The sequence below is a fragment of the Globicephala melas genome, chromosome 13, assembly GCF_963455315.2.
Source record: "Globicephala melas chromosome 13, mGloMel1.2, whole genome shotgun sequence".
NCBI classification, from domain to species: Eukaryota; Metazoa; Chordata; class Mammalia; order Artiodactyla; family Delphinidae; genus Globicephala; species Globicephala melas.
In genome coordinates this window covers 2,766,168-2,789,929 of record NC_083326.1, presented here as the reverse complement: position 1 = coordinate 2,789,929, position 23,762 = coordinate 2,766,168, and the positions used below count along the sequence as shown (strand labels likewise).

Below are 23,762 nucleotides of genomic sequence, written 5' to 3'. Positions count from 1 at the left end.
GATTCATGTTGGAAAGGTTAGAACTCACATTGGAAGAGATCATCATGTGGGGGCTCTGGCTGAATGCTGTGGGTAGTGGGGAGCCACTGAAGACAAAGGTGGGAGGCACGTGTGAAAAGCAGATCAGTTGGGTGGAGCTTGCCAACAGGCCAAAGTTGGGTCTATGACATCGTAAGGACTTCAGAATGGAAGGTTAGCCTTAGCCAGTATGTCATAGCCCTCACTTTATGCCAGGTAGAGTCTAAACACTTTACAGAACTTGTCTTATCCTCACCACAATACTATAAGGTGGGTATCTTTATTGTCTGTATTTTCCAGATGAAGAAATAGAGCATAGAGAGGTTAAGTTACATATCCGAGGTGACGCTGCCAGTGAGTGGCAAAACCAGGAAGGCCCAGGCGTTCCAGCTGCAGAGTGCATGCTCCTTAGTCACTGCATGGTACTCTTTCTGCAAGTGAATTCAGTATTCCGTGAGCTGGGAAAGAAATGGTTGGAGACAGGCGCTACCTGTTCCTTGACTAACTTGCACAAAAATAGCTTCTCTTTTTGTTAGCTTTTACAAATTGGGGTATTTATCTTACTGACTCTTGGTTGTCTTTGAAAAATTTCCCTTCTTTTTGTGCCAGTCCAAATTTTAACACTTCTAATGTATTTTTCATCAGTCTTTTCTAGGAGACTGTTTTCTTAAAATGTCTTCTTTGAAATAATTTTTTATACTCATATTTTTTATTACATTCAAATTTCATTTCTAATTTTTTTCAGCATAGTTGTATGCGTCTATTAAGAAATTTGGCCTGGAATGTGAGATGCCTAAATACTGAGATAATATCTTTGGCCGGGTACCTTATGAAGTTAATTTTCTTTTGGTGTGTTTTTATTCCCCCAGTTGCTAATGCTTTAGCAAGACTAAGGTAGAGGTATTTAAGAAGGATCACTTGCTAAAATAATAAAACAGGAAGAAAAGTTTGCCACCTGAGGGTGGAGTTTGAGTTGTGGGAAAAAGGCTGAAAATGTATCTAGTTATAATAAAAAAGGGACATTTTATTACCAATCTGTGTTTTTACTAATATGGTATTTTTCCATATTTTGAAATTACATATCTTTGTCAGGCTGTTAATTCTATATAGAGAAGGGAATTCTCCTAAAATGCATTTTTTAAGTGACTACTGAGATAAGTACAAAGAAATGTCTTTCCAATTCTGGCTAATAGCTTACTGTTTGAAGAGTTGTAAATATTTGCTGTCCCAGCCAAAGAACAGGTCTGATTGCTTGACCTCCTATTAAATTGCAGGGTCTTGCGGTGGAAAATACCACTAGGCAAACCTGGGAGCTTTAACTCTAAGCCTACCAGTGACCTGTCTTTTTTCCTTTTCAGAAAAGGGATCATAGTCTTGATTTATCTGAACCCTTGAATTCAAATTTCTTTTATAACCTTTAGTTCGTTAATTCTGAAATAAAAAGGTACACCTTTTCTAAAATACCTTCAAAATAATTTTGATTATTATTTTGAGGAGGGAGATCAGAAAGAAGATGATCTATGATAGGGATTAAAATGAATATGCCTTAGATTTTGCTTTTACAGACAACACAAAAAATACTTTTCAAAAGAAAAATTGGTAGATGTTAAGATTGCTTGAAGAAAGAAGTAAAATAACAAGAAAGGGCACACAGCAAAAAAAGAGATTTTATAGAAGCTTAAAGAATTTGAAAAATAGCTGTGTTTTGTGGCCATAACCTCATTAGAAATATCCAAGTTTTCTTAAAGCACATTTTAATTTTCTGCTGGCCTTACTTGTTGCCCAGTGCCCTGACTTTCAGTTTAGGAAGTCCCGTCATTTGGAAAATCCAGAAGCTTGGGAACTCCCACTGATGGCTCCTAGAAGTATCAGTATCAACAGTACTACTCCAGCCATTATTTTGCCTAATGATGCAGATGTGCCAGGGGAATTAAAAATGTAAAGACAGCAAGCAACTTTCGTAGTCTGAGACTTAACTAGGATTTTTTTGGAAAATTACACAGTAATTGCGAATTCCAGCTGTCCTGGGCAGTATTTACTGGTTGATAACTTCTAGGAACTGAAGATAAAATTTTTTTTTGCTACTCACTAATGGCTAAGAGCAAAGTGGAGGAAAGTTAAAACTCTAGCTGCCATGAAGCTTGGGCTTATCTAAGCAAGTCAGTTAGGTTTGCTCTGATTTATTTATTTATTTATTTTGCGGTACGCGGGCGTCTCACTGTTGTGGCCTCTCCTGTTGCGGAGCACAGGCTCCGGACGCGCAGGCTCAGCGGCCATGGCTCACGGGCCTAGCCGCTCCGCGGCATGTGGGATCTTCCCAGACCGGGGCACGAACCCGTGTCCCCTGCATCGTCAGGCGGACTCTCAACCACTGCACCACCAGGGAAGCCCCTGCTCTGATTTTTTGTTAAAGATTGTACTTGAGTCTAATGCTGTCCATTACACAAATGGATGACTTTAGTTTGTAGGAAGAGAGGTGTTTGTCAGGGGTAGGGAAGGTGAGTTCTGAGTGTTTATGGCTCATCAAGAAACTGTCACTGGGAGACAGTGTTCCTGAAGAAGGTAGATTGTGTTATTCTTACAATGTAAAACTATAAGCCCCTCTATATACGGGTGTCCAGTGACCACCTCATGGTTGTGATGAGTAGTGTTGATCCTGTTTGGCATCATTCTATCATCTGGTGATGCTGAACATCATGAGGCCTCTTCTGGATTCCTCAGATCTCCAGCCACTTCTCAGTTTCCTCCAGGGTTCCTCAACGCTTGGATTGCTGGTTGTGCTTGGTTCTACTCCTGATTCCCTTCTTCACTGTGATGCCAGCTGCTTTTGCCTTTTGTCTGTGCTGGAGTTCTTAATCTGGGGTTTGTGAAGGGTCTGTAGTGGGCCAGAGAAGACCCTGAAAGTGTATAGAAATTTTTTTTTCCTGGAGAGTTCATAGATTCAGTCGATCCTCAACAGTCCATGACCCCGGAAGGGTCAGTCCACATGTTGATGACTCCTGTTCTGTTTGTCTAGTCCAGAATTCTCTCTTGAGTTCCAGGTCTAGACTTCTTGCTTACTTAACATTCTATGAATGTCCCATAGATACCTCAAACTCCGTAGGTCCTAAACTAATCTCATCTTTACCTGTCAAACCTGTTTTTTCTGTAATTCCACTTACCTGGGCTCCCAAGATGGAGACCGAGGCATCAGTATCCACATTCTCCCCCCGCCCCCCCCCCCATACTTCCTATCTAGTCGCTTTCCAAGTCATACTTGTTCTGCCTTTGAAATGGCTTTAAATGTATGCCTTTCTCTGTTTGTATTGACATTGCCCTATGGTCGGCCCACATCACTTCTCCCCTGAACTAATACAGCAGCCTTCCTGTCCATAGTCTTTCTATCTAGTTCATTTTCCACCATTCATCTTTTTAAATACAAATCTGATCACATTTCCGGGCTAAAAACCCACGTTGGTTCTCTAGTGTCTAAAAGGAGTATGTCTTTTTGGACCCTCCATAATCTGTTCTTAATCTTTCTCTAGCAACATCATATACCCTCTCTCCCACTCCCCAAACCTTCTATTTTCTAGCAATTTAGACCTTTTCTGTTCTGCAAACATGACATGCCTTTGTTCTTAGCATATGCTGTTATTTGTTCTCCCCCACTCATTTCTGAGCTTCTGCTCATCCCTTCATTCCTTGGTTCAGGCAGCATCTTTTCTTGAGGTCTTTCTTGACTCCTCTAGTCAAACTGAGATATTCCCTCCTCTTATCGCAGCTTGAGCATAAATGCTGTTGTAGTTACCTGCTGTTTTTCCTACCAGACTGTAACCTCTTTGGGAATAGAACTCCTGTCCTTATTCATCTGTATTACCAGCAGCACCTAGAATGGCTCTTGGCACATGATAGGTACCCTTTAACACCCCTGACTCAGTCATTGAGAGCCACAAGCACACCACTTGTTAGACTGCATTACAGCTTGTTTTGTGTTATGGTTACTTCTGTAGGCTTTAACAGATTTTGAGTTACCTGAGGGCCAGGATCTTGTCTTTTTCATGTTTATGTTGTCAGTGCTTCACACAGTCAGTGTCACAAAATGGATGTGTTTGAAGGAATGAACGATGGATACATACTCTTCATAATAATCTCCCTGAAGATATTCTCTGGCTGTGGAAGACATGGAAGTTGGAACTTTTTCCTACTAGAAATTGGCAGTCATTTTTGATCCTGCTTACCTTTGGCCAATTTAATGCTTAATTGGCCAGTTTACTGCTTTCCATACAAAATCCTGACTTAAATACCACACACTGCTCCACTTACCTTTTTACTCTAATACAAGTGTCTCCTGGGCATTCGATCTTGGAAAGCGGTAAGGCTGGTCATACTTCAGTGCACTACCTTATTTCTCAGCCCTGTTCAGAGTATTTCTTATCCCTTGCTTGGGCACTCTCACATTCCAGGTAATCTGCTAGGGGCTTTGCTTACGTTTTTCACTTAGCCTCACAGAATGAGGAAGAGAAAGCAGGTTCAGAGAGACTCAGAGACTTGTCAAACTCACACAGCTATTACGTGGCTCAGCTGGAATTCAAGCCCGCATCTATTTAAATTCAAGAGTTGTGCTTTTCCATTCAATATTGGGAAATGGCCAGGCCATTTGCTTTGGCTCTTTCAGCTCTGATTTTTGAAAACTAGCTGATCATGACAGTCAAATCTCATTTGAATTAACATGTGTACCCCTTTCTTTCTGAGTTAGTGTGGTAGGAGTGCTTCTTTTTCAGTGATTAGAGAATTCCTGGATTGGATGAATTTTTAAAATCAACTTCATGGAAAATAATTTTATATTTCAAGTGTGAATTTTAAGTTCTAAAATTAAAACATGTTAAGCGTATTTTAAATATAAATTTCAATGGCTCTTTTGTAAAGATTTCAAATTATATCATGAAAATATCTTATTGCTTAGTAGAATTTTTCTGTGAGGGAAAGCCCTGGAAATTTCCAGCCATCTGCAAATGTTTGAACTATGTATAGCTTGTTTGGGGTATACAAAAGCCAAAGATATTTTCTGGGAAGTGAGACGTGCCTCTTCTGTGGTCGCCTCTCCTAACAGAAGCCTCTAATAATTTGGTGATATTCCCTGAGGATATGGGGTGATTTATAATAGGGTTCCTTTTGTTGTTCTTTGGTATTGTGGGGCATGTTTGCTGGACCCAGGACTGATTTATTATCATGTGAAAAATTGCTCATTCCTAGAAATGAAAGATGGAAAAGACCCCTGAGGGCCTCACATTATTTTAACAACTTACTGAAGCACATGCTTTGTGCAACTTTTGTATTTCTTTGTCTACTTATAGTGACTCAAGGGGACGGGCTTCCAGCATGCTGCTTTGTTCTATTGTCTACAGCTTCTTGTAATTATGAGCCGGTAGTCATTCAATCTCTCTCACCTCCCCTCTAGTAAGAAAAGAAAACTTTTAACAGTGGTAGGAAACAAAAATAAGTAGACTAGGAAATTATGATAATTTTGGGTTTTTTTGTGAGAAAGTTTAAACTTTCCTAAACTAGTTGATTTTCTTTTATTCTTCAGCATCAGTAGTTTCTACAACATGGGGTAGCAGTTTTAAAGTTCAAGTTACAAAGTGATTTTAGTCTTGTCTCTCTGCGTTTCCCAGTCAAGTGAGCCTCTCTTTTTTATTACCCATTGTCTTTCCACTTCCCTTCATTCTTACTGTCTTCCTTCCTCCTCTCAGATTCTTTCTTTTCCTCTCTTTGATGCTTTCTCTCCAGGTCAGCCAAGGGCTGTGACTCTCAAAGACCCAGTTTAACTGTACTTGGTGACATATTGGGCAAAAAAGCTGACTACATATACTCCTGATCACATTTTGGGCTATTAAACATCGGCCTGTTATTTGAAAGATTTGAAATAAAATATTTGTATTGATTCATTATGTGGTTTAATGGAAGTAATTTACTTTTCTAAATCTTTTGTTTCTCCAGTAGTAAAAATTGAAGTAATTGTTAACATTATATGCTCTTGGATATTCACTTTTATGCCATTTTTAAAAAAAATTAAATAATACTTTATTGCGAAAAAATGCTAAGCATCTTTTATGCATTTTGATTCATAGTAATAGCCTATTTTTTCTGTAAAACAAGAAGTTTTATAAAGATTTTTAACACAACATTGGTGAGTTTTGTTGAAGAAACTTATTATCATGATCATAAAAGTAGGGGCTCAACATGCCATCTATCATAGTTGTGCTGCACTGGGCTGCTGTGTAAAGCAAAACAAGCAGGACCATTGCCCTTCATGAGCTTTTGATCTGGAATTTACGAAAATAATTCTGGCAGGGATATAAGGGATTCATTTGAGCAAGTTTGTGAATTAAGTAATTACATTATTTATAAACAAAGGATACCTGTAATCACTGCAGTGGTGGCTGAGGCCCGGGTTTGGACAGGTGCATATAAAGGAAAATGTAGACTCTACTGCTCACCCAAGTGATTGGGGAAGACTATGTGAAGAGAATGTAGGATTTAACATTCCTGCTTTCTAAATGGTCTGGTCTCTTCAGCATTTCCTGCCATCCTGCAAGATAAGTCCAAATTCCCTAACCTGCATTAAAGGTATCTCTAAGACAGGCCCCTCTGCTCCCAGTCTGATTGCACTGCCCTCTTCAGCCCTGACCCCCTACTTAGTTCAGCTCCTCTTGGCTGTCCCTCTGTCCTGTCTCCCACAACTGCTACATTGTGTTGCAGCCTGGGCCTAGGTTGTTCTCTGTATCTGTCCACAGGCAAAAAAGGACGTTAAAAATGTACATACAAAGCAGTTATCATATAGGTCACCATCAATTAATTAGAGAAAGGAATATTAACAACTCCCTCAAATAGGAAAGACATAATCTTAAATAAAGTATAGTCTTAAAAAAATTGAAATAAATTTAGTTTTTTTTTTTAAAGCTCAATAAATTCTTCTTATGTTTCACATCTTTACTGAGAACCAATACAAATTTTATCGAAGACCGGCTTTTAGGAACCACTGAATTAGTCAGTTGTGCTTTCCTAGGCACGCAACTGGTGTGGGCACTCCTTGTATTTTATCTTATTTTTGGTGTTTCTTTTATAAGTATATATCTTTTCTTCCTTTCAAAATGGCAGTTGTTTTATTAAAAGATTTGTGTCATCCTCTTTTTATGTTTGGTGCAGATGAAACGTGCAGCCACAGTGTCTTGAGTCAAATTATATGTGCTTCTGGATTGGGAGAACAGAGAGGGGTTATGGTTATGGGGAGGGATGGCCAACAGAGGGGGGCTTGATGTGCTTCAAGAGAAGCCCCAGTGGTGGAAGACACTGAGTTTATTTTTGATCAGAATTGGAGCATTGAAGCATGAGTGATGTAGAACATAGCCTACAAAAGGATCTGAACCAGCAATGAACAAGTTTGATTCTTCATGAAAAGCCTGAGATTCTTGTATAGGTTTTTGACGGTTTTTTCCCCATCCTTCTCAGGTTCAGCTGAGAGTTTTGAGTTACAATATTAGTTGTAATAATATTCTCTTTATCGAATACCCAGGATATTTTTAATAAAATATCTGCTCTAGAAAGCTGTAGGGGCAAATAAGTCTGTTGACCACTTTAACTTTTGTTAGTTTGAAGGTTTGCATAAGAATGAAGCAATAAGCCAACAGCTTCATGTTCTGCGAAAAGAAGTGAAGCAGTTGCAAGCAGAAGCTGCTAAACCACCATCACTTAATATTGTGGAAGCCGCTGTGCATGCCGAAAACTTGATTACGTAAGTTTTGAGGGCATTATAATTTAAAATACTATTTGTTATTACTGACAGTAATCATACATGCTGCTATACCTACCAGTCACCCACTAATTAGTACAGGGATCAGCAGCCTTTGGGCCAAATCTGACCTGCCATCTATTTTTTTTTTTTTTTTTTTGCGGTACGCGGGCCTCTCACCGTTGTGGCCTCTCCCGTTGGGGAGCACAGGCTCTGGACGCGCAGGCTCAGCGGCCATGGCTCACGGGCCCAGCCGTTCCACAGCATGTGGGATCCTCCCGGACCGGGGCACGAACCCGCATCCCCTGCATTGGCAGGCGGACTCCCAACCACTGTGCCACCAGGGAAGCCCTGCCATCTATTTTGATAAGGAAAGTTTTATTGTGACATAGCCATGCCCATTTATTTACTTAATGTGTATGGCTTTTATGCTACAATGGCAGAATTGAGTGTAGTGACAATTTATAGCCCATAAAGCATAAAATATTTATTATCTGGCCCTTTGTGGAATAATTTTGCTGACCCTTGAATTAGGAGGTGATACATTACATTAGAATTCAATCACGGAGAGATGTAGTGCTTAAGTTTTATATTAAAGTCACATTTACCCAGGAAGTCATCATTGTCCATTCAGATTATTGAGCAAAGTAGGCAGTGGAATTGCTCAGGGGAACTAGGGCTCTCAGGTGTAGTTGCCAACCTGCATTTGACCATTGTGGTTTCTCTTAGAGCTCTCCTTTTTCTTCTCAAAGCCACCAGGACATTACCTGGGAAAGGGGAGGTTGACTCTGCCTTTTACTGCAGAGGTGACTGCACGTTCTAGTACCAGCAGCTAATCCCCCAGTAGATTAGGATGGTAGTGTGGACAGGGGAATTGAGACCTTTTGTGGGTTGGATTGGGGCTGGGGGTCTCGGAAGGAGGAGGAGATAAGGTGAACAAGAGGTTGATGTTTCTTTTACTAGGAAAGAAACTCAAAACAGAGTGAGAATTAGAAGAGATGTCTTTTATTCTAGGATCTTATTCTATACAAAAATCTTTTTCTTCAACCTAAGTCAGTATCTTGGATATTAAAATTTAGGGAAATCAAGGTTCTTGTGTTTAAAAATATGTATTTATATTATAATACATGAAATTGAGTAATAAATTATGAATTACATACAATTATGAAAATATTTAATGTTAATAAAGGCTGAATTTTTCCCCCCCAGGAGGACATAAAATCACTTCTGTGTATTGAAAAGTTATTGGGTCAAGTTAGAAGCTGTCCCGTGAAATATTTCTAAAGTGGCATTCATATGGGGCTCTGAGGACTCTTAAGAATACTGCCTGAGAAATGTAGAGTATCAGGGAAACACTGTGGGTCTGGATTCTCTTACTGTAGACCAATAGCCTTACCTACATTTTCCCACAGGGCCTTAGTGAATGCCTACCAGTCACACCCCACCCCTGGGGTTCAGAAGGTTGGCATCAGCCTCTTCTTTACTGTTGTGGATTATGTCAGCGATGAGACCCAGCGTCATCCTCCCACAAGGCAGTTCTTTACTTCATGCATTGAGATCTTGGGACAGGTAAGGTTATCCTGTGTTTTTAGCCTTATTAGATATGATGAGTCCCTACAGTGTCCTCATTAGATATAGACATGGTTGACTCCAAACTTATATTATAGGTTCAGAGTCTTACCTAAGTCAGGAGCCCCTTTGAATTGTTGACTTCTCAAGATGTCGTTAGAATTGTTGGTATGGAATTCTGCTTTTCATACAAGAGATATTAAATTATTAATATATGTAGGTCTCTGGGGAGACATCAGATTCTATCTTATGCTGTTTCTGGTAACAGTGGTATTACCAAAGCTCTTTATTGTTTATAAAATTCTTTTTGATTCATTATTTTATTTCACCCTCACAGTGACTCTGTGTGATTGATAGCATTCCCATCTTAAAGATGAGAAAACTGGTCTCTAAAAGATTAAGTGACTTGCCTAAGGAGTACAGCTGGTGAGTGCTGGAGCTGAGAGTGACCCCAGGTCTTCTGAATCAACATTCCGTGCTTGCTCCACCTGTCCATTGCTGCCTCCCTGTTGCTAGTCACCATTTATTTACTTATTTGACTTACTGTTAAATATATGGATATTTAACAAGGGCAAGGGCATTGTATCCATGCAGATTATGAAGTGTGTCATAAAAGCAAGAAATGCCACTTGCTGGAAAACATATAAATACTAATTAATCATGTACTCTCACCCAAATTCAATTAAATAAGTACCTATTTATTGGATACTTTTAGGGAGGTGATACTGAGCAGATATTAAAATAGATGTTTTAGAATAGATTTTTGCCTGATTATAAAATTGTTGAGTGCTTATTGTAAGCAATACTGACAGCATAAAAAGTATAAAGAGGGGGCGGAGTCAAGATGGTGTTCTAGGAGGATGTGGAATTTGCGTCTCCTTACAACTAGGGCACCTACCAGGCACCAGAGGGGGACCATGGACACCTAAGGGGACGGGAGGAAGCCCCAGTGACTGGGTAGGACATGGGACGTGGGGGGAGTGCAGGGGGAGGAGAAGTGGAGGTGGGACGGGAGTGGTGTCCCTGAGGGGTGGCTGGGGGAGGGGAAAGGGGGGAATTGGGGAATGATTGGGAGGGCAGAGGATCCAAAGGGAGCGTGGCCAGGTTTCCCCTGCCCACTTAGGTCCCCAGGAACCTGCTGAGATCCCGGGCCTGATCTTCTGCTCACCTAGGCCCCCTCCAGCCACGCGGGTCCTGAGGGAGTGAGAGGGAGGGAAGAGGGAGCAAAAGTAAAGGCCAGACCTCCGGGACCGGCATCCCTGGGGGGTGACTGGGGGAGGGGAGGAGTTCCTACACCCAGTGGGACCCACCCACGGTTAGGGGTCCAGTGGCGATGGGGGCCACCCTGGGGGAGATGGTGGGGGAGGGGCATGAAGGAATGGAAGGGAACGGGGCCAGCGCTTTCCCTGTCCACTTAGGCACCAGGAAGCCTGTTGGGCTCCCGGGCCTAATCCTCTTGCCCTGGGAGCCTCCCTCCTGCTGTGCAGAGCCCAAGCCCTGCCCCTACACCCCCACCCAGGACCCCACCTCTACACTCGGAGAAACCCTTCAACGCTCTGGGCCTAAACTCCACCCACACACCCTCACCCAGGGCCCCACCTACAAACCCCGGAACTCCACACTCCACAGGCCCTCCTTTTCACGTGCTGCCTCTCCCCTTCTGTGCAGGTCCTGAGCAGTGGCCCCGCCCCATGCTTGAATGTCGCCCCACATAGGCCCCACCCCCAAGGCCTTTTCTGGCTGCATGGATCCTGAGCCTAGGCCCCGCCCCATGCTCAAACGTCACGTCCCACCTGCCTAGGTCCCACCCCACCCTAAACCCCACCCCTGCCTAAATTCCACCCTGCCTAAACTCTGCCCCCATAGCCAAGGCTTTTTTTTTTTTTTTTCCTTTTTTCCTCTTTTAGATTGGGGTTCTGTTGATTCTTTTATATTCTTATTTTTCCTAATAAATCTTTCATTTTTCTATTTTTCTTTTATTCTTTATACTTTGTTATTCTCTCCTTTGGCTTGTTTCCCCCCTCCCCCCTGCCCCCGCCCTTCTTTTTTTTTTTAGTTTTTTTTCTTCTTTCTTCTGTTGTGGTTTTATTTTACCTTGTTGCAGTTGTTTCAGTTATAGTTTTATTTTTCCTAATATAATTTTTGTCTTTCTAATTCTGTTTTGTTTATGATTCTTTGATATTGTACTCCTCCTATTTTTCTTTTTTACTGCTCCACGAAGCTTGTGGGATCTTGGTTCCCAGGCTGGAGGTCAGGCCTGAATTCCTGTGGTGGGAGCTCCAAGTCCAAACCACTGGACTAACAGAGAACCTCAGACCTCAGGGAATATCAATCGGGGTGAGGCCTCATGGAGGTCCTCATCTCAGCACCAAGACCCAGCTCTATCCAACTGCCTGCAAACTCCAGTACTGGACGTCTCAGGCCAAACAACCAATAAGACAGGAACATAGCACCACCCATCAAAAAAAAAACAAAAAAACAACAAATAAATATGTTACAGACGAAGGAGCAGGGTAAAAACCTACAAGACCAAATAAATGAAGATGAAATAGGTAACCTACCTGAAAAAGAATTCAGAGTAATGATAGTAAAGGCGATCCAAAATCTTGGAAACAGAATGGAGAAAATATAAGAAACATTTAACAAGGACCTAGAAGAACTAAAGAGCAAACAATCAATGATGAACAACACAATTACTGAAGTTAAAAATACTCTAGAAGGAATCAATAACAGAATAACTGAGGCAGACGAACAGATAAGTGAGCTGGAAGATAAAATGGTGGAAATAACTGCCAGGGAACAGAATAAAGAAAAAAGAATGAAAAGAGTTGAGGACGGTCTCAGAGACCTCTGGGACAGCATCAAATGCACCAACATTCGAATTATAGGGGTCCCAGAAGAAGAAGAGAAAAAGAAAGGGTCTGAGAAAATATTTGAAGAGATTATAGTTGAAAATTTCCCTAACATGGGAAAGGAAATAGTCAATGAAGTCCAGGAAGCACAGAGTCCCATACAAGATAAACCCAAAGAGAAACACACCGAGACACATATTAATCAAGCTATCAAAAATTAAATACAAAGAAAAAATATTAAAAGCAGCAAGGGAAGAGCAACAAATAACATACAAGGGAATCCCCATAAGGTTAACAGCAGATCTTTCAGCAGAAACTCTGCAAGCAAGAAGGGAATGGCAGGACATATTTAAAGTGATGAAAGGGAAAAACCTACAACCAAGATTACTCCACCCAGCAAGGATCTCATTCAGATTTGATGGAGAAATTAAAACCTTTACAGATAAGCAAAAGCTAAGAGAATTCAGCACCACCAAACCAGCTTTACAACAAATGCTAAAGGAACTTCTCTAGGCAAGAAACACAAGAGAAAGAAAAGACCTACAAAAACAAACCCAGAACAATTAAGAAAATGGTAATAGGAACATACATATTGCTAATTACCCTAAATGTAAGTGGATTAAATGCTCCAACCAAAAGACATAGACTGTATGAATGGATACAAAAGCAAGACCTGTACATATGCTGTCTACAAGAGACCCACTTCAGACCTAGGGACACATACAGACTAAAAGTGAGGGGATGGAAAAAGATATTCCATGCAAATGGAAATCAAAAGAAAGCTGAGTAGCAATTCTCATATCAGGCCAAACAGACTTTAAAATAAAGACTATTACAAGAGACAAAGAAGGACATTACATAATGATCAAGGGATCAATTCAAGAAGAAGATATAACAATTGTAAATAGTTATGCACCCAACATAGTAGCACCTCAATACATAAGGCAAATGCTAACAGCCATAAGAGGGGAAATCAACAGTAACACAATCCTAGTAGGGGACTTTAACACCCAACTTTCAGCAATGGACAGATCATCCAAAATGAAAATAAATAAGGAAACACAAGCTTGAAATGACACATTAAAGAAGATGGACTTAATTGATATTTATAGGACATTCCATCCAAAAACAAAAGAATACACTTTCTTCTCAAGTACTCATGGAACGTTCTTCAGGATAGACCATATCTTGGGTCACAAATGAAGCCTTGGTAAATTTAATAAAATTGAAATCGTATCAGGTATCTTTTCTGACCACAATGCTCTGAGACTAGATATCAATTACAGGGAAAGAAACTGTAAAAAATACAAACACAGGGAGGCTATACAATATGCTACTAAATAACCAAGCGATCACTGAAGAAATCAAAGAGGAAATCAAAAATTACCTAGAGACAAATGACAACGAAAACACGACGACCTAAAACCAATGGGATGCAGCAAAAGCAGTTCTAAGAGGGAAGTTTATAGCAATACAGTGGTACCTTGAGACACAAGAAAAATCTCAAACAACCTAACCTTACACCTAAAGCAATCAGAGAAAGAAGAACCAAAAAAACCCAAAGTTAGCAGAAGGAAAGAAATCATAAAGATCAGATCAGAAATACATGAAAAACAAATGAAGGAAACAATAGCAAAGATCAATAAAACTAAAAGCTGGTTCTTTGAGAAGATTAACAAAATTGATAAACCATTAGCCCTACTCATCAAGAAAAAAGGGAGAAGACTCAAATCAGTAGAATTAGAAATGAAAAAGGAGAAGTAACAACTGACACTGCAGAAATACAAAGGATCATGAGAGATTACTACAAGCAACTATCTGCCAATAAAATGGACAACCTGGAAGAAATGGACAAATTCTTAGAAAAGCACAACCTTCTGAGACTGAACCAGGAAGAAATAGAAAATATAAACAGACCAATCACAAACACTGAAATTGAAACTGTGATTAAAAATCTTCCAACAGGGCTTCCCTGGTGGCGCAGTGGTTGAGAGTCCCCCTGCCGATGCAAGGGACATGGGTTCGTGCCCTGGTCCGGGAAGATCCCACATGCCTAGGAGCGGCTGGGCCCGTGAGCCATGGCCACTGAGCCTGCGCGTCCGGAGCTTGTGCTCCGCAACAGGAGAGGCCACAACAGTGAGAGGCCCGCTTACAGCAAAAAAAAAAAAGAAAAAAAAAGAAAAAAAAACCTTCCAACAAACAAAAGTCCAGGACCAGATGGCTTCACAGACAAATTCTATCAAACATTTAGAGAAGATCTAACACCTATCCTTCTCAAACTCTTCCAAAATATAGCAGAAGGAGGAACACTCCCAAACTCATTCTATGAGGCCACCATCACCCTGATACCAAAACCAGACAAAGATGTCGCATAAAAGGAAAACTGCAGGGGCTTCCCTGGTGGCGCAGTGGTTGAGAGTCCGCCTGCTGACGCAGGGGACGCGGGTTCGTGCCCCGGTCCGAGAGGATCCCACATGCCACGGAGCAGCTGGGCCTGTGAGCCATGGCCACTGAGCCTGTGCATCCGGTGCCTGTGCTCCGCAACGGGAGAGGCCGCAACAGTGAGAGGCCCGCGTACCACAAAAAAAAAATAAATAAAGGAAAGCTGCAGGCCAATATCTCTGAACATAGGTGTAGAAATCCTCAACAAAATATTAGCAAACAGAATTCAACAGCACATTAAAAGGATCATACACCATGATCAAGTGGAGTTTATCCCAGTAATGCAAGGATTCTTCAATATATGCAAATCAATCAATGTGATACACCATATTAACAAATTGAAGGATAAAAACCATATAATAATCTCAATAGATGCAGGAAAAGCTTTTGACAAAATTCAACACCCATTTATGGTAAAAACTCTTTAGAAAGTAGGCATAGAGGGAACCTAGCTCAACGTAATAAAGACCATATAGGACAAACCCACAGCCAACATTTTTTTTTTTTTTTGCGGTATGCGGGCCTCTCACTGCTGTGGCCTCTCCCGCTGCAGAGCACAGGCTCCGGATGCGCAGGCTCAGTGGCCATGACTCACGGGCCCAGCCGCTCTGCGGCACGTGGGATCCTCCTGGACTGGGGCACGAACCCACGTCCCCTGCATCAGCAGGCGGTCTCTCAACCACTGCGCCACCAGGGAAGCCCCAACATCGTTCTTAATGGTGAAAAACTGAAACCATTTCCTCTAAGATCAAGAACAAGACAAGGTTGCCCACTCTCACCATTATTATTCAACATAGTTTGGGAAGTGTTAGCCACAGCAATCAGAGAAGAAAAATAAATAAATGAATCCAAATCAGAAAAGAAGTAAAGGTGTCACTGTTTGCAGATGACATGATACTTATACATAGAGAATCCTAAAGATGCTACCAGAAAACTACTAGAGCTAATCAATGAATTTGGTAGAGTAGCAGGATACAAAATTAATGCACAGAAATCCCTTTGATTCCTATACACTGATGATGAAAAATCTGAAAGAGAAATTATGGAAACACTCCCATTTACCATTGCAACAAAAAGAATAAAATACCTAGGAATAAACCTAGCTAAGGAGACAAAAGACCTTTATGCAGATAACTATAAGACACTGATGAAAGAAACTAAAGATGATACAAACAGATGGAGAGATATACTATGTCCTTGAATTAGAAGAATCAACATTGTGAAAATGACTGTACTACCCAAAGCAATCTGCAGATTCAGTGCATTCCCTATCAAACTACCAATGGCATTTTTCACCGAACTACAACAAAAAATTTCACAATTTGTATGGAAACACAAAAGACCCCGAATAGCCAAAACAATCTTGAGAAAGAAAAATGGAGCTGGAGGAATCAGGCTCCCTGACTTCAGACTATACTACAAAGCTACACTAATCAAGACAGTATGGTACTGGCACAAAAACAGAAATATAGATCAGTGGAACAGGATAGAAAGCCCAGAGATAAACCCACACACATACGGTCACCTTATTTTTGATAAAGGAGGCAAGAGTATACAATGGAGAAAAGACAGCCTCTTCAATAAGTGGTGTTGGGAAAACAGCTACATGTAAAAGAATGAAATTGGAAAACTTCCTAACACCATACACAAAAATAAACTCAAAATAGATTAAAGACCTAAATGTAAGGCCAGATACTATAAAACTCTTAGAGTAAAACATACGTAGGACACTCTATGACATAAATCACAGCAAGATCCTTTTTGACCCACCTCCTAGAGAAATGGAAATAGAAACAAAAATAAACAAATGGGACCTAATGAAACTTAAAGCTTTTACGCAGCAAAGGAAACCATAAAAACGAAAAGACAACCCTCAGAATGGGAGAAAATAATTTGCAAATGAAGCAACTGACAAAGGATTATCTCCAAAGTATACATGCAGATCAATATCAAAAAAACAAACAACCCAATCCAAAAATGGGCAGAAGACCTAAATAGACATTTCTCCAAAGAGGATATACAGATTGCCAACAAACACATGAAAAGATGCTCAACATCACTAATCAGTAGAGAAATGCAAATCAAAACTACAATGAGGTATCACCTCACACCAGTTAGAATGGCCATCATCAAAAAATCTACAAACAGTAAATGCTGGAGAGGGTGTGGAGAAAAGGGAACCCTCTTGTACTGTTGGTGGGAATGTAAATTGATACAGCCACTATGGAGAACAGTATAGAGGTTCCTTAAAAAACTAAAAAGAGAACTACCATATGACCCAGCAATCCCACTACTGGGCATATACCCTGAGAAAAGCATATTTCAAAAAGAATCATGTGCCACAATGTTCATCACAGCACTATTTACAGTAGCCGGCACATGGAAGCAACCTAAGTGTCCATTGACAGATGAATGGATAAAGAAGCTGTGGCCCATATATACAGTAGAATATTACTCAGCCATAAAAAGAAATGAAATTGAGTCATTTGTAGTGAGGTGGATGGACCTAGAGTCTGTCATACAGAGTAAAGTAAGTCAGAAAGAGAAAAACAAATACCATATGCTAACACATATAGAATCTAAAAAAAAAAAAAATGGTTCTGATGAATCTAAGGGCAGGACAGGAATAAAGACACAGGCATAGAGAATGGACTTGAGGACACGGGGAGGGGGAATAGTAAGCTGGGACAAAGTGAGAGAGTAGCATTGGCATATATACACTACCAAATGCAAAATAGATAGCTAGTGGGAAGCAGCTTCATAGCACAGGGAGATCAGCTCTGTGCTTTGCAACCACCTAGAGGGGTGGGGTAGGGAGGGTGGGAGGGATTTGCAAGAGGGAGGACATATGGGGGTTTACATATGTATATAGCTGATTCACTTTGTTATATAGCAGAAACTATCACAACACTGTAAAGCAATTACACTTCAATAAAGATGTTAAAAAAATGTATAAAGAAAAATTTCTCACAATCCTCATCTCCTGGAGATATTGGTTACATAGCTAACATTTCATTATAGTTTGTCTTGTGTATCTATGTCTATTAGTTTATGTGTGTATATGTAAAAATACACAGTTAATAACTAGCACATGCTGTTTTATAACCTGCTTTTTTCATTCAAACTCATGTTTTAGACATTATTCTTGATAATAAATACAGACCTATATCATGGTATTTAATATATAGTGTTCCATGGTATAGATATATTGTAATGTATTGAGCCAGTGCCCTCTGGATGAATATTTATGTAGGTTGGTTGTTTTGCTACAGTAAGCCTGAGCTAAATATTCTTACATATCTTTGTGAAATTATTGTGCTGTTTTTCCTAGAATAATTTCCTAGAAGTATGATTGCTATGTCAAAAGGATTAGCATTTGATGTATATTGTTATACTCTCCTCCTGGGAAGTTTGTACCTATTTACATTATAATAGCAGGGTTTGAGTTTATTATTCTCCATATTAGAACTAACATTAGGAATGATCATTCTTTATAAATCTTGCTAATCTAATAGGGGAAGTGGTACTTTGTGATTATTTTAAGTTGTATTTCTTTAAGTACTTGTTCAATTGCCTGACTTTGCAAATGATTATTGGCTGTTTAATAATTTTTGTGTGTGATTTTTCTGGTATTGTCCTTTGCACGTTTTCTGCTGGTGAGTTTCTTGTTTTGAAAGAGCTCCTCAGAGTGCTAACCTGGTATCTGGAATGTGGTATAATTTTTCTCCTTTGTCATTTTTCTTTAATTTAATGATGATTTTTGCCTTATTGAAGTAAAAATTTTATATATTCAAATCTATCAGTCTTGTCCTTTATTATTTCTGCCTCTGGTCAAGCTTATCAAAGCTTTCCTGACTCTGAGGTTATTTAAATATTCACTTATATTCTAGTACTTTTAAACATTAGAACCAAGTTACAAGAAGGTGAGGTTATCTTGAGTGTATATTAGTTGTAAAAATTAGCTTTTGAAAAGTATTAAAAGCACATCTCAATAAAATGTGTAACCTAGAAGTTTTTTTTTCTTGACGTAATGCAGAATCACTTTGAATACTTAGCAGTTATGGTGGGTACATTGCAAATTTCCAGATTCAGATTATCCCAATATTTTAATCTTTTAAACATTTTCTTTGGTGTGTCCAAATGAAATGAATGGATTATCCAGAATATTTAATATCAGTTACATTGGAAGTGACAGGTTTATCGATGTTGATTTTACATTTCTTTTGATTGTTTCTTATTCTTATTTAGAAAAAATTCTATTTGCCTTATGTACTATTCCTTAAAACTTGGGTGCTTAAGTAAAAGTTGGGGAGGGGAGAATATAGTGACATTTTCCCTTTTTAATTCTTTCAAGGTGTTTATAAGTGGCACTAAATCAGAATGCAGAAAAGTCCTTCAGACCATTCTGAAGAACAGAAGGCTCTGCTCTCTCTTGTCACCTTTCTTTACTCCCAACGCTACGCCTGCGGAGTTCATACAGCTGTATGAGAAAGTGGTGAAGTTTCTGAGTGAGGACAACAGTGATATGATTTTCATGCTGCTGACCAAGGTGAGCTGTCATTCAGTCCTGATGTTGTCATTGAAATGTAGATACTGCTGTTGTTTCCCAGCTCCCTCGGAGCTGTGTCTCCAGGTGGACTGGTGACTGACAGGCCGTTTTCTCATTTGATATCATCTTCAAATAGCATCCCAGAGCTGCTGCTTCTGGGGGCGCTGATTCTGTTATATAGGACAGTCTTACTCATGTAGTATAAAAAGGACCAGCTCCCAAACTCTCTTTAAAAACTTCATACAGTTTTGAAATATTCATAGTAATAATTTAGTACATCCTTCTTTTGAATGTATGCCTTAATTGTGTTTGATAATTGAGTTGTAACATGTCAGAGTCTCTCATATTTAGAATAAGCCCAATCTAAGCAAATTGCCTTTGTTTTATTCCTAATAGAATATTAACTCAGACCAAGGCAATGAATTTACTTAACCAGTTGAGAATTTCAGAGCCTTAGCTATTTTGCCTTCAGTTGTACTTCTCTGACATCTATGAGTCATAAAACCTGGGCATTTTTTAGGACCTGGAGACTGATATCAGTTTGTAATGGGGGAGACCATGTTTTATAGTTTGGGATTCTGGAAGGTGATATCAATACTCTGAATTTTCACTAACTGATGCACTCTTTGAAACATGGCCATTAGATGGAGATAGTTCCATAAAGTGGCCGCTTGTTTGTGGCACTATGACCAGTGAAGAAGAACTACAAAGTTCTGATCCTTGTGTTGTAGGGAAAACTTACCAACAAGATTTTTAAATTACAAAAAAGTATGCAGGGCTGAGAAAACTGCCTCTGCAATCCCAGAGACTGAAGTATAGATGGAGGCATAATGGTACCGTCAGTTACTGAACTGCCTAGATTCTTTTAAGTATATAAATTTTAGTTTGAATCTTTATAAAAAGCTAAATGCTAGGTAAGCTTTGACTTTCAAACTAAATTTGCACACAATTTGCTCTATTTCAATTAATTTTCTAGTATAAATAAAACTTCTTATTTCCTTTTCTTTTTAGTTCGATCTTAAGCAATGGTTAAACGCCACTAAACCTCCTCTGTCTGATCGTACCAGGCTTCTGGAGTCCATTCATTTGGCACTTACTGCCTGGGGCCTTGAACCAGATGAAGATATTTTGATGCCATTTAATCTTTTCTGTAAGCACTGGACTTACCTTCTTCTCTACCAGTTCCCTGACCAGTACAGTGACATTCTGAGGCTGCTGATGCAAAGTAAGTGCCTTAATTGTGAGTGATTAGATCACAGTGAATGTTTAATATGACATTTACCATTCTACAGATGTCATCCAAAAATGTAAAAATAATGCAAGTATGCAGGAGTTTAGAATCACTAATCTTCACCCAAAGTGCGCAATGAACAATGCCCAAAAGGTTGCTGTCTGTAAAAATGGTCAGTTATTGTCCTAAATGTCAGAATGGACCCTAATTGGGCAAGACAGCTCTTAGACATTGGGGTTGGAGTCGTGCACCCACCTGTTTACCTTGACTTTGCAGCTGTCCTGAACTGGGGTGGGCTTGCTTACCCTGGTGACTATAGATTTGGGAAGAGGAGGAAGTTGCTCCTTTACAGTATGCTTAATATGCCGGTTGGTTTCTCTATAATTCCAAAATGGTGGATAAATTTAGTCTTTTTCCCCCCTAATTTTTTGACTCTTGTTTTTTGCAAATGAATTTTATCCCTGTATAATGATATGCTGTATTTATATTATCCAAGAGAAAGAGAGCAGCATTAAATTTTCCAAATTCCCACTGTTTCTGTCCCCCTTCTGCAGTTTTCCATCAGTGTTGGAGATCAGAGGAGAAATAAAGAGTGTAGGCTTTTTTATTTTTGAAATTTCACTAGGCAGGAATTTTATTGAAATTTGAAAAATGAGATAGTATTTACTTTTTTTCATATAAACTTCATACTGTTTATAGAGGTAATGGAAAACTAAATTTTGCTTTATGTCAAATCTTTGTGTTACATCATAGAAATAGTGTAATGAATAAGTTAATGATCTTATGTATTGGACTACCTGAAGAATACTGAAATGTATGGTCTCATTTTCAAAGCACTACAAAACATTCATTGTTTCCTATAGAGGCAAGTTGCAGGGTGCGTGGAGAATGGTGGTAGGGAAATGTATAATTTTTTTTTTTTTGCGGTACGCGGGCCTCTCACTGTTGTGGCTTCTCCCGTTGCGGAGCACAGACTCCGGACGCGCAGCCTCAGCGGCCATGGCTCACGGGCCTAGCCGCTCTGTGGCACGTGGGATCTTCCCGGACCGGGGCACGAACCCGTGTCCCCTGCATCAGCAGGCAGACTCTCAACCACTGTGCCACCAGGGAAGCCCTACTTGTATAATTTTTAATGCATATTTGCATAGCTAAGTTTTGCCCTAAATTTTCAAAACTGGTTAAGCATATATTGTGGGTTTTTTCCCTGAAACCTTTTAAAGAGATTATAAATTGTTTATATAGGCAACCATTGACTTGGATTTAGCAGGAAAATTTTATTTCCCAGGAAAAGTAATTCAGTTACAGGCTTAAGAAAACACTACCATCTCTGTCAGATTCCATAACCTCCAGCCTCCTGGTTTCCATCCCTCCCTGGCCACCATATCGGTGTTCCCAGGGCTTCATCCTTTACTCGTCTGATTTGCCGTGGGTGAGCCCGTTGCAGTTTTCCCTGGCTTCACTGACATCTTCTAGGCATGCATGACTCCACACCTGTAGCTGTGTTCTAGGCCTCTGCCCTAAGATCCAGACCGCAGTAGCTATTGGGACACAGACCCTTCACTGTCCCCTAGGTACCTCCCCCCGACTAGTGCAGCTGACCTCATCATCCTTCCCCTTAGACCAGCCCCTATGAGCCACTGTTGTCCTAGTTGATCCTTGTGCCACCTCTGGGGGGAAAGGACCTGAGGGCGTATAATTCCTGTCCTCTGGGAAGTCAGTTTTGCAGGTAGCAGAGTGCTGGTTGGTAGTCTCTACTTTTGCATACTGTTTCTGTGTTGCTTTAGGTTTTGCCTGGTGTAGGAGTGGACTTTTAGGGGCGAGTAAGAGACTCCTTCTGAACAGAGCCTAGACTCTGCAGTTGCATTCTGCACCATGGGTCCTTTGTTGTCTCTCTCACATTGTCCAGCCAGGAAAATGGCACCTTTACCATTCCCCAGTCAGGGGGTGGTAGGTGGGAGTCCCCTCCCCACCCCCAGATTCCAGCTCAGATGGCTCGGCTGTGCTCACTACCAGTAGGGTTACCAAGAGTACGGAAAGTCAAGTGTCCATGTGGACAGATCTTTCAATAGGTTCTCTTAACTTTGGTCTCTTCACCACAGATCTTTTTTTTTTTTTTTAACGTTTTTATTGGAGTATAATTGCTTTACAATGGTGTGTTGGTTTCTGCTTTATAACGAAGTGAATCAGTTATACATATACATATATCCCCATATCTCTTCCCTGTTGCATCTCCCTCCCTCCCACCCTCCCTATCCCACCCTTCTAGCTGCTCACAAAGCACGGAGCTGATCTCCCTGTGCTATGCGACTGCTTCCCACTAGCTATCTATTTTACATTTGGTAGTGTACGTATGTCATATATACACTACCACTCTCTCACTTTGTCCCAGCTTACCCTTCCCCCTCCCCATGTCCTCAAGTCCATTTTCTAGTAGGTCTGCGTCTTTATTCCCATCTTGCGCCTAGGCTCTTCATGACCATTTTTTTTTTTTTTTAGATTCCATATATATGTGTTAGCATACGGTATTTGTTTTTCTCTTTCTGACTTACTTCACTCTGTATGACAGACTCTAGGTCGATCTACATCACTACAGATAACTCAATTTCATTCCTTTTTATGGCGGAGTAATATTGCATTGTATATATGTACCACATCTTCTTTATCCATTCAGGACAGGTTACTTCCATGTCCTGGCTATTGTAAATAGAGCTGCAATGAACATTGCACCACAGATCTTTATGAATTTGTTTTGGATTTTTATTTAATACTCATTCATTTGTAAAGTACATGTGTTCTTTGATTCAAGTTGAAAGTTAGTTCGTGAAGGATGCTGACTTGCTGTCCTCTGTCCCTGCCTGGTAAGGCTCTGCTGAGCAGCTGCTGAGCCCTGAGTGTTGGAAAGCCACCCTAAGAGCCCTGGGCTGCTGCGCCCCAGGCTGCCAGCAGGGGGCAGCTTCTGCTGAGACCTCGGTGCTTCAAAGCTCTCCGGATGTTCTCTTGTCAGACAAGCAGGTGTGTAGCTCTTGGTCTCTGAAATTTTTGTGCATTTCTTTTCCATTTCCTTTGTAGTTCTTTTGTTTTTTTAAATTAATTTATTAAAAAAAATTTTTTTTTCTTGGCTGCATTGGGTCTTTGTTGCACGCTCGGGCTTTCTCTAGTTGCAGCGAGCGGGGGCTACTCTTCCTTGCGGTGTGCGGGCTTCTCATTGCGGTGGCTTCTCTTGTTGCGGAGCACGGGCTCTAGGTGCGCAGGCTTCAGTAGTTGCGGCACGCAGGTTCAGTAGTTGCAGCCTGAGGGCTCTGTGGCACACAGGCTTCAGTAGTTGTGGAGCAC

The 23,762-nt window shown here is 40.4% G+C and overlaps 1 protein-coding gene across 2 annotated transcripts in view; it reads left to right on the top strand.

The window, feature by feature from the left end:
- EPG5 (ectopic P-granules 5 autophagy tethering factor) overlaps positions 1 to 23,762 on the top strand; it is a 126,935-nt gene that overhangs the window by 74,121 nt on the left and 29,052 nt on the right. For both annotated transcript variants that reach the window (XM_030867834.2, XM_030867833.2), the window contains exons 28-32: positions 7,647 to 7,789; positions 9,199 to 9,355; positions 19,004 to 19,198; positions 20,210 to 20,423; positions 23,293 to 23,441. In XM_030867834.2, the coding sequence (XP_030723694.2) occupies positions 7,647 to 7,789; positions 9,199 to 9,355; positions 19,004 to 19,198; positions 20,210 to 20,423; positions 23,293 to 23,441 (858 nt within the window). The remainder of the gene's footprint in view (positions 1 to 7,646; positions 7,790 to 9,198; positions 9,356 to 19,003; positions 19,199 to 20,209; positions 20,424 to 23,292; positions 23,442 to 23,762) is intronic.